Source organism: Nestor notabilis, unplaced genomic scaffold, assembly GCF_000696875.1.
Source record: "Nestor notabilis isolate BGI_N333 unplaced genomic scaffold, ASM69687v1 scaffold8958, whole genome shotgun sequence".
In the NCBI taxonomy this organism is placed as follows: Eukaryota; Metazoa; Chordata; class Aves; order Psittaciformes; family Psittacidae; genus Nestor; species Nestor notabilis.
The window spans coordinates 14525-26407 of NW_009940541.1; the positions used below are offsets into that span (position 1 = coordinate 14525).

Consider the following 11883-nt stretch of genomic DNA (forward strand, 5'->3'; position numbering starts at 1 on the left):
GGTTTAACCCCAGCCAGCAACTAAGTACCATGCAGCCGCTCACTCACTCCTCTAGCCCCCAGTGGAAAAGGTAAAACCCATGGATTGATATAAGAATGGTTTAATAATTGAAATAAAGTAAAATACAATACTAATAATAATTAAAAGGGAAATAACAGAAAGAGAGAACAGTTTAAAAAAAAAAACAAAAACAAACAAACCAAAAAACAATAAACCCAAGTGATGCGTAACACAATTGCTCACCATCCACTGACCAATACCCAGCCCAACCCAAGCAGCAACTGGCCTCTCCTGGCCAACTCCCTCCTATTTATATACTGGGCATGATGACGTATGGGATGGAATATCCCTCTAGCCAGTTTGGGTCAGCTGTCCTAGCTGTGCTTCCCCCTGGCTTTTTGTGCCCCTCCAGCCTTCTCACTGGCAGGGCATAAAAAGCTGAAAAGTCCTTCACTTAGTATAAACACTACTTAGCAACAACTAGAAACGTCAATGTGTTATCAACGTTATTCTCATACTAAATTCAAGACACTGTACCAGCTACTGGTAAGAAAATTAACTCTGTCCCACCCAAACCCAGGATAATAATGAAAATATTTATTAAAGATAAAACAGCCGGGTGCATTATTCAATTCAGAACTGAAATGGTTTAAGTAATTTCTCATTTTATATTTGAAATAGAAGTAATTGAATTAATCCATTTTAAATGGGGGCTTGGTTTACTGCTTTGCCATTTGCCCTTGTCATGCTCTTAAGAAGGTTATTTTGCTAGTGGGCAGGGAACTAAAAGGTTAAAGGGTGTCTTTAATGTAGCAGAAAAATGGCAACAAAACCTGCCGGCAGGAAGCTGAACACCAATTTAAACACACCTCTCAACCTCATGCTTTTTTGTTCAATCTTGATTATTAAAATCATGGCAAATGACTGAGATTTTCTTCTTAATCTAATCCAGGAATATTTACTATTTTAGATAGAATGATAATGAGTGTCTGGCTGAAGTGTATCTTAGTCATTAAATGTATAAAGTTAAAGGGTGGTTTTGCATGTTTTTATAATTCCTATTTACCTTTAATTATGTTAATGTAGGGATCTTGTGGATGTAGGTCAAATTCCATGGATCCAGTTCTAGGGCTGAGGCACAAGAACCGAATAGCTTTCTTAAGCCCTCATTGATTAATATTCAGTGCTTTGTTGAGAAGTCAGTTGTATGCATGATGGCTATTGATGCACTGATGGGATATTTTTCTATTAATGGTGCTAACTTGCTGGCAGTTTCCATAGTAAATAGCTGATTACTGTGTTGGATGTCATCGCTGCCTAATGCGATGAAAATAAAGTAATACTGTATTTCTTTTTTTTCTTTTTTTTTTTTTTTTTAGGTAATAATCTATGGGGATTTGCCAAAAAATAAAGAAAATGTAATATATTTATCAAATCATCAATGTACAGGTTGGTATTTATGTATTTCTTAGCAGTTTTATAGATTTTTAAAAATCTGTTTGTTTGTTTACTGTGTCTCTCTCTTTCCAGCCTTGCCCTAACAAGCAAGAACTGGTTCAGAACTTCTAGTTCAGATACCTTTAATTATATTTATGTGTATAACATGTGCTTTTTATTTCATCAGTGGCAATTAAAAACTAACTTAACTAAACATTTTTGGCTTTTGTCTTTGCAGTTGATTGGATTATTGCAGACATGCTGGCAATTAGGCAGAATGCTCTCGGGCATGTCCGGTATGTCTTGAAAGATGGGTTGAAGTGGCTTCCGCTATACGGGTGGTATTTCTCACAGGTAAGATCATTTCCTTTTTGCCTTAAACAGTGGTCTTTCCCAGCAATCGGCTGTCACCTTCTAGGTTGGATGTAGGTACCTGATTTAAATAGAGTTTCAGAATCTTGGGTCATGTGAGACAAGATGCCCATTGCTAGGATGTGAATTGTCTCGCCGTTATGTCTTAGCACAGGTAGTGGTTGAGTTTTTTACTGTCTGTTCATTGTGTAAGAGGCCAGAGTGTTGCCCAAGATACGGGGTTCAATGTTTTCAGTTTGAAAATTGAAAAGATCTGTTGTCTTCTGGATGAGAAGAGCACCTACTTGCTTAAACAGCTCATAGGGTATGAATCTAGGCTGGAGCATGGGTGGTTGCCATCCTTTCTTCTAAAATCGCTATGTTTAGAAAAGAAGATGCTGCAGAGCAAGTAAGAAACTGTTCAAAATTTATTTTTACTGGTGGGTTTCCTGTCCCTGTCCCAGTCGCCTGAATTAACTATGGACTGTCACACCCTGTCGTACCTCACCGAAGGTATCTGTTGAGAGAAAATGGACTTCTGTGTTGTCTGATGCTTGTCGTCACTAATGACTCTGGTTCTCTACATTTTGTTTCCTCTGAAGTGGCCAGTCTGCTGCATGGAAATATTTTGCTCTTTGTCCTTGTCTGTAGCCAGTACATTGGTAGTGATTTAAGTCTGCTTTAATTAAAATACAGACAGGATATATATTCCATCCGCTATCACTAGGTGTCCAGAAATGATTTTTTTTAAGATTTTGGAAAATTATTATTGCTGTCTGGAATATCCGGTGCTCAGTTTCCTGACTGCTATATTGACTGTTAAAAGAAGGTTCCTGTGGAAATTTAATCTGAATCTAGCCTATATTTTTAATCAAAACATATATTAAATAAAATCTGTTCAGCTTTGGATTCCTCAAAACATAAAACTTCTGCAAGATTTCTTGGGTAACGATTATATATATTTTTATATATATATATTTATGTCAGTGACACAAATGAAAGGCAGTTTACTAACAGTGGTGATGCGTGTGTGTTTAAATGACTGAGACGGGATGCAGCATGCCTGCAGTGCAAGCTTATAGGTATTTTTATTGTTTTTATCACACCAAACAGTGCAAAAACATAAAACACTTCCTGCCCTTCCTGTTGATGTTCTGTCAGTGATGTCACTTACACTCCACTAAAAGTTTCCAAAGCCACGTAATTACGCCATGCTCACGGAATTCATATTCCCTACCTCAGGTAAACATCCTGTTTGGAAATAAACGTGGTCTGGATGTCCAGGAGAGCGAAATTCAGGCACAAAGGAAGTATATTTGTAAACATAATCCATTGTTGACTGAGAGAGGGGCTTTTAAAGTACAGCGGAAAAAAATTCTAACCTTAAAAACAGTACTTCCAGAAATCTGTTTTGAAAAGCATTCATATATTTGATCTCTTACTGAAAAGGAAATGCAATACAAATTGGGGAATTTGAGCTATATACAATTGCATAACTAGCATTCTTCTTCGGAGGCAGCTATTTAATCGCAAGAAAAGAAAAGAACTGCTTAAATTAACCTGTTATGTTCCAGGTTTGATTTATTATGTAGAAATACTTCTTTTCATAAAACTGGCTTTATTATTTTTGGGTGGATCTAAATTTTTTTTTCCCATCTTTCTCCACCAAAATGCAACTAGCTCCTATTCATCTAATACCGCCTGGTGAGGCTGGATGTAATTTTGATAAATGTTTTTGATATCCCAGAGTTTGCTTGACTTTTTAACATAGGAACTATGTCTCTGTCTTTTCTGTTATTCAGCATCAGCTACTGCACCTTTTTGGCTGTTACTGAATTTTAGCCAAATACTTAGCTATTATGGCATCTTGCCTCTCTTCAGCTTTGTAACCCTGCGTATATATGTCAGGGGAGCTGACATATATACGTAGTTGGGTTGTATGCAGCAAGTGGTGATCTTGCAATATCTAATTAGTCTGTTCTTATGTTACATTACTATGTATTTGTATTTACTTGAGAAGTACAAATCTATTTCTGAGCATTAAAAAGTCTGAGGTGGGGACACCAAACCTGTCTTTAGTCTTGTGTCCCTAAGCAAACAGTACAAAAGTGATTTGATTTCTCCAAGTTCACAACTTAAACAAGTAAAAGGTGGTCCAATATTTTTCCAGTTTACTGCAGCTGGTTAGTAATTTGATAAATAAAGGAAGACTTTGATTCCAGCCTTCCCTCATTTATCAAAGCTTGATCTAGTTGAGGTCACACAGAACAATTACTTAGCAATTACATGGAAGTCTTGTGAAGCAGGTGCATTATTTCTCAAACCAAACTTGAGTTTGCCCTTCCTGAAAGCGGTTGTTGTGGTACCACTGTACAGAATAAGACTTCTACTTCCCCTTAATGGTGTCAGATCTTAAAAACATTCTTAAATATGGAGTGTGTGGATAATGTGCAGCTCTCATGTGCTGCACAGATGATGGGCTGTTTTTCTGTTCATGCCGTTATCTATCCGTGACTGGTAAACTGCTTCTGGGGGTGCTGATAATGATGTTCTAGCCTGCTGAAGGTCAAGCTTGGTGAACTGGGGGACTCTGTTCCTGGCTTTGGTCTCCTGCCAGCCACAGCAGCACATCTGAGTGTTGCAGCTGGCTAATTCACCTTGGAAGGGAACCACAGACAATAACGTTAAGACAGAATATTTAATATGGTGTTAATGTACCATTGACTTTCTGTTCCTTTTCACTGCAGCTTTTGGAGAACAAATTAAAAGTCACATCAAACACCACTAGCTAAGCAGCTGCACAGCCATCTTTCCACACCATGAAAAGCAAAGGCTGAAAGCACTTTGCATAAGTTCTACTTCTGCCTGCCTCCTCCTAAGTCCTCAAACTTTGTTCCTGTGCCATGCAAATGAAGTAATAGCTCTACATGCACACACCACCACCCCTGTTTCTACAATGTACTATATCTTTTCCTGAGATAAGACATTTGAATAAGGTTCGGCATTTACCAGTTTTAATCTTACTGTCACTTTTCTGTTAAGAGTGTGTAAAACCATAAATGGAACAGAAATTATCTGACAAATACTAATGCCAAGAGTCAGGGTGGGCAAAAAAAAACTATAATTGAGTTAGGGAATCAGTTAGAAAACCCATTAAAAAAACATACCTTGGAAACAGAATTCTGTTATTTGGAAGTTCTGGTCTTTCTTTTTTTATGCTCCCAGAATTCATTGCATCAGTAGCAGTAGTTCATTTTGGAGCATGTTTGTTTACATTCTCTTGTTAGCTACACTTTTTAGATAAAACAAAGTGATAGAAGAGGGAAATGATGAGGCAAATTTTATTTCTTTATAACTCTCTTTCCTTGAGCTTTGTCATAATCCTTTTAGGGAAGTTTTTCTGATAAATTGTGTGGAACAACTTATAAAATTAATCTTTTCCAGGAAATGGTCTAACTTTTTATAATGCTTTTCAGTAAAAATACTTCTGTAATATCATAGAATCATAGAATAGTTAGGATTGGAAAGGACATTAAGATCATCTAGTTCCAACCCCCCTGCCATGAGCAGGGGCACCAAACACTAAACTCTGTCACCCAAGGCTCTGTCCAACCTGGCCTTGAACACCTCCAGGGTTGGAGCATTCACAACTTCCTTGGGCAACCTATTCCAGTGCCTTACCACCCTCACTGTGAAGAACTTCTTCCTTATATCTAATGTAAACTTCCCCTGTTTAAGTTTAAAGCCATTACCCCTTGTCCTACCACTAGAGTCCCTGATGAAGAGTCCCTCCCCAGCATCCTTGTAGGCCCCCTTCAGATACTGGAAGGCTGCTATAAGGTCTCCATGCAGTCTTCTACAGACTTTGTGTTACTTATTCAATTATTACCTCGGTATGTACTATATTCATTGAAAGTTTGCTTCTCTAATAAAAAGTGCATGGAAGTTTTCAAGACCTATACTAGTTACTTTTGTGCTATTCATAAATTTTTTATGTGGAGGTTAAATACTTGTAATTCCAGTATTTGCATTAGTCACTATTTAAGAATGGTCACACAAAATCAAAAACATTGACCTATAAGTACTTGTATGTGAGTAACTTCAATTGTGCCGTTTTCCCTTTATATACAAGGTAAGCTGATTGTCAGTGTTGTTGGGAATAGATAGATTGCTGGGGTTGGTTCCAATGCCATGTTTCAGTTAATTATTTAACACCTTTAAATAGACACTTCAAGTGTCTGATGCTTTTTTTTTTTTTAGATCTGATCTTTACTTAAACAGATTCTTGTGAACTTAAGTACATGCAAATTGAAATTAGTTTCAGGTGCTTTCATCCTAGGAGAAAACATCTTGTGGGCAATTTGCAGTATGAGTCATAAAGGTGACTTTTCACTCTCATCTTGTTTGTTCTTCTATCAACTATTCTACATTAAACTACTTAAGTATTTGATACTTTTTTTTTATTTTCCTTTTTTAGCATGGAGGAGTCTATGTAAAAAGAAGTGCCAAATTCAATGAAAAAGAAATGAGAGAGAAGTTGCGGGCCCAGATGAAAGCCCAGACTCTGGTAAGATTATACCTCCGTTCTCTGCATTTCTTGTGCCTTTTTTAATGGCAGAAGCTTGTTGGAGAAATGAGCCATATCTGATATCTACAGACTACAAGATGGTAGTATGGATTTGTTTTCTTTCTGTATTTTTACAGTTACTTTCTGTAATTACAGTGATACCTCTAATTAAACTTAAAAAATTTGAGTAGTCTTTAATGAATAACAGCAACTTTGTGGTTGTGTCTGTAGAGGGCAGGGGGGATGTGGACTACATCTTAGAACGTAAGCTATAACACCTTCCTTGAGAAACCATTGTTAGTGTTCCCTGTGTTTCAAAAGACTACTGTATGCTTGTCAGAGACTGGTATTCTTGACTTCTGAAAGTCAAGAACCATTCTTACCAAGTCTTAATTAGTCATCCCAGTGATCCATCATTTTTAATGGCAGTGATATCTTAGAACTGAGTAACTTTGTCTGCTACGCCTGGAGGAGAAAAAAAAAAGCAAACCACAACAAAACCAAAAACAAAGAAACCCTGAACTCTAGATAATTTTCTATTTGAAGAATGATTGTTAGTGCCAAGTGACTTTTCTCATGACTCCCTGTATAGTTTGTGGCTCAGTGGTTAGAATCACAGTGCTTCACTTCCATTACTTGCTGTGCATTAAAATATTTTCTGCCTTGCTGGCTAGACTTAAGAAAACCAACTCAACAAGCATTGATGTAGAACAGTTACACTTTTATTTAAAATGATGGGATTAGGAGTTGCCACTCCATATGCAGAGTGTCAAACCTTTTTTTTTTTTTTTTGACATAGTGTGTTTATGTTTGTGCATGTTTGTGTTGAAAAAGTAAACTGGCCTTATACTTACTGAGAGGCTTAAATGAGTAAAGCATCCCTAAGACAGTGCCCAAACTCATTTTGTCTTGAACTAAGATGTAGCATGAACCAGGTATTTTTGTTTTTAATTAAAGTAAGAAAGTGCATTTGTTTCCAGTTTGTAGCATGTAAGTTACAAATGCCAGACATACATTATAACAGCTAAACTTTTTCTGTCCTATGTCTAATCTAATGATGTCCACATGGAGAAGATGGTCACCTTGAATAGTGTAACTTGTGCCTGCAAGTGGTAACTTGTGCCAGGGAGGGTCCTGGGATGTGAAAAGTTTGCATTGCGTCAAGTTGTTTTCTGTATGTCAGTGGCAAAGATTCTGCTTTCTGTAAAAGCTGAGGTGTAATGGAATAAACAAAGACAAATTGGAGGATATATGAAACATATTTGTAGTCATCCCCCTAAGCAATTCCTCCCTCCTACAGAGTGCTGGTTAAGTTCACTTCCGTAAGTCTAGATGAAATATCCTATCAGGGTGTTTTCTTGCATAGTCCCATGGATTTCTTGCTAGTTTCTGGTCTTCTAGGCAGCTTCTGGTTGAGTCTGGCTTTCTGGCTTTCCTCTGCACCCCCTAAAATACAAGGGTTTGTTATAATAAGGTTTTGATTGAGTCAAGAGTCTTGATTTGAACTCCATAAAATTAGTGTCCTTTATAGAAACATGGCCTGGTTTTTAATATAGTCTTAGGAAGATGTGCCTAGAAACTCACCTAATTCTGCATGGTTTTGGAAATGATTTTCAGTGTTGCTGCAGTGCTATAAATTGACTGGACAGGCTAGTGTGTTATTTTTAGTCCATCTGGAATGTAAGGGGAGATTTAAGCATAAAGCTTTTCTTTAAAGTTACATCCTCTGTGGGTTCTGCTTTCCTTGGTGCATGTCTACATGTAATTAATGAAAGAAATAAATCCAGAAGGCTTTTTATCTGAAATATTTTTTCTTTTCCCTCCTTAGTTGTGTGTGGATTGAAAGCCTATACCTAACCTATCTAAGCTAATGCCAAATTAATTTGGGACCACTTGGGTATTTTTGTCGTTTGCAGTTGGTTATCTGGAAGTTTGGTGGTGTTGGAAATAAGCACAGAACTTAGACGTGTTTACCAGGCAGTTGGTGTCATTTTCCTTGTATTCTCTAGGGCAGCAGCATAAAAGAGAAGTGTAACTGCTGCAGAAATGCATTCTGTTCTAAATCTCTATTGGTCAAACCATATGCGGAGTGACACTTAAGTTTGACAAAGCCAAAGCTGTCAAAAGCCTATTCACTGAGACAAATGTTTACATCTGCTGGGCTAAAAGACACAGACCGTTGAGTTGTCATTTGAGGGAAGACTAAATTTTCTATAATCCACGTTATCTGAGAGTTTAAATGGAGATTCTGTAAATGCTCTTTAACCTACAATTACTACTGGGAAAAGAACATGATGACCTGTGTCCTTACTGCATTATTCATAAAGAAACTTTGCAGTTCTGCAGCTTGGTGTGACATTCACAAGCAAAAAGTATTACATTTTAAATGAAGACGTTTTAATGAGTAAAGCAAGTACGCCCTGAACTCACCAGTTTCATGTGAGAATAATTAATTTACTACTCTGGAATTTTTATTAAAATTTATACACTGGATGCTACAGCTCAGGGTGGGCTTTTCCTTATTTTAGTGAGCAGCTGTTGCTGCTTTGTCATCTTGCACGTATGTGGTAGAGTTCATTCTTTAATGTAGTGTTAGAGAAAAGCTTGCCTTTCAGCTGTTAAGGAAAGAATTATAAGCCAATAGAGAGGAGATGGACGGGAATCTGTGTTAAGGGTCACCGTTATTTACAGTTTCTCTCCACATACAATTTAAACAAAAGAATCCAAATGATTAATGTTCAGCCTGTCTGGAGCCATCCCTGTTCCCATTAAGAAACTGAAGACGTGTAGAAAGGCAGAACCAGTCTTCTACTCTCGTTAGTGTAGCAAACCCTGGTTTTGTAAAGTAAATTGGAGGTGGATTGCAGACAGGAAAAATAAGACTGCCTCTTGGCCGTCTTATATTCACAGTAGAACCGGATTAGTAATCTGGTATGCCTTATTTTGGTATGGACAGTGGATTGCAAGATGCTTCTTGCTCACCTTGTCTTACAATTTCTTCTCACTTGCGTGCCTTAAACAGCCTCTTCTCCTGACCTGCTGTTCACAGTTGGTCAGTTCTTCTTCCCAGATGCAGCGTAGCAATATTGGATGTGCACGAAACTCTGATGCTATTGCACCTGTGTTCTCTTAGTGGGGATCTTGAATTAATAGATTTTCTTATTTATTTTTGGAAATTACTTTGTTTCTCAGACCGTCATTGAAGTATACACTCGTATGGTTAATTATTGGACCTCTTGTTGGCAAAACTCACTTAAAACAATGTGATTTTGTTTAAAATTCCATCAAATCTTGCTGATTATTAACAAATTGCAATCTTATGTCTTGTGAGAGCAGAGACTGTCACACGGTTTGAAGGACACTTTTGTGTTAATACTATTTTAATGTACACCGTAAGAAGATAAACATATTTTTTAATGGAACAAAATATCCAGCCCACGCTTGATATAGTCAATCTACTTGTTTTATAAAGAAAGTTAACTCTTCTGAACAACGAACTATTTGGTTTGATAACTGAAAATGTAACTTAGATTTCTTTTCATCATGCACTGGGAGTAGAAAATCTACATTCTGAGATGTGGGATTTAACCCAGTACAGCCAGTCTATCACTGGTTACTGTGTGGTTTGTCATTCTCTCAGTTACAGAATAAATCTTTGTCATGTTAAGCAGTGCTAATCAAACAGTAAAAACCCAGAGGGGATAGATAACGTTACTACAACTGCTTTAAGGCTTAATATAATTATTTGTCATATAGTTACTAATTTGCAAATTCTTATCAGCTTCTTTGTAAATCCTGTATGTCCTTGCTTGCTTTCCTCACATCACATTTTGTATTTTGTTCCAGTTATATTAGATATGCTTTCTCATACCAGATCTTTTTCAGTTACTGAGCTGAGTGTTAATGTTTTTCGTCTAGCGTATCTTCTAGGCAACAGTCTAAATAGAATTATGTATGAATCTCTCTAGTTGACAGGATGCAATAATAGTAATATTAAAACTAAGGAAATGCATTGTTTGATATAATTTTGAACTTCCTAAATAAAAATAATTAATTGTTTTCCCCTTGTTGCCCATCCGGGAACAGCACAGTAAATGCAAGATAACTTTAGTCAGTAGTTACCACTTCTTGACGCCCTATGTTCTTCTACAGTGGCAGCTGCTCTCCCCAGACACCCTCCAAACTGCTGTCCTCAGCCAGGTTTTCTCTTTACCACCTCTCCTCATTGTATGTTTATGGCATCTGGGCTGACTTTGTTTTGTGATCCAGGTGCTCATGTTGCATCATACCCCTTTCCTCTGCTCCACCCATACCAGCTCCTTTTGTGACACTCGAATCGATCTCAAAGACTTCCTTGGCTGCCCTTCTCCCTCCTCTGGAAGCACATCCTCCTCTCAGTGCCATTGCTATTTCATTTTGCCTGAGAGACCTTGACAACATTGAGGAAATGAATAGAGTTCTTATTTGGGTGAAAGCAGTTCTCATCATCCATTTAATTTCATTTGTGCATTGCACAGGTTCACCAGCATTATGCTGGGGACTCTGCGGGTAACCCCTGCCTCTTCTCTGTTTTTCTGGCTCCAACAGGAATTGGTAGGGTTCAACTAAATGAATCCTGATCCACTCCTTAAAGGTTTCAAATTTATGAGAAATAGTGAATGTATTGACACCCACCCATTACACAGAAATAGGCATGAAAGTGCCATGTAACTGAACATGTGGACCTACTCTGCTTGGGCTAAAATTGGTGTATCAACGAACCAGGGACTATGATAATGCAAAATTTTCTATGCCATTTTGAACGTGAACACTGTATTTTGCAGTCACTGTGATAAAATGCGTAACTTATGAAGCTAATTGCCCTAAATGAAATATTCTATATTAAAAAAAAATGGCCTTAGGTGCAGCTAGTGTTTCTAGGCAGTTAAAATGCTTTTACAACTCAACAGTTCTTAATTCAAGTTCAGGGATTATTTAGTAATTAAAATCTTAGAGATTTGTTGTTCTTGTAATCTTTGGAAATAGTCTTTAAGGATTTAGCCTCTGCAGCCCATAGTGGGAGAGGAGAAAAGCCAGTCATACAAGCAGATTTGGGAGGCTGAATTGCACTGGCAGAATATTTTTGTCATGTGCAGGGCTCTGAGAATAAGTAAGACATCTATTTATATTCATGAATTTTACTCAGGTAAAGTAGGCCTAATGAGCTACATACTAGGTTTCTGTACGCTGACCTTGAAGTAAAGGCAACTTTTCTGTCTTGTTGGTATGCTTTCATTTCAGAGATACTTAGATTCTAGTCAACAGACCTGTTCAGCTGCTTGTGTTCTAGAGGTTTACAAGAATAATTAACGTATAATTTCAATCCTGCTTTGTATTACACACGTAGGACTGGAGTAAATAGACACTATTCTCCATTGTGTAATCAGCTATTAATGGCTGATTAGCTGCTTGTAAGTCCTGACCTTTGCAGCAAGAATGGTAATTCCTACCCTGTGTGCTTCACTTTCTTTACCCTGTCAGTTGTTACT

General features: G+C 37.4%; 1 protein-coding gene across 1 annotated transcript in view; it reads left to right on the forward strand.

Moving 5' to 3' along the window:
• Positions 1 to 1379: 1379 nt before the first annotated feature.
• The window catches only part of AGPAT5 (1-acylglycerol-3-phosphate O-acyltransferase 5), a gene marked incomplete at its 5' end in the record, with an annotated part of 36984 nt that continues 26480 nt past the window's right edge, over positions 1380 to 11883 (forward strand). Inside the window, 3 exons of the mRNA XM_010020410.1 lie at positions 1380 to 1449; positions 1676 to 1791; positions 6266 to 6355. Of these exons, the coding sequence (XP_010018712.1) occupies positions 1380 to 1449; positions 1676 to 1791; positions 6266 to 6355 (276 nt within the window). The remainder of the gene's footprint in view (positions 1450 to 1675; positions 1792 to 6265; positions 6356 to 11883) is intronic.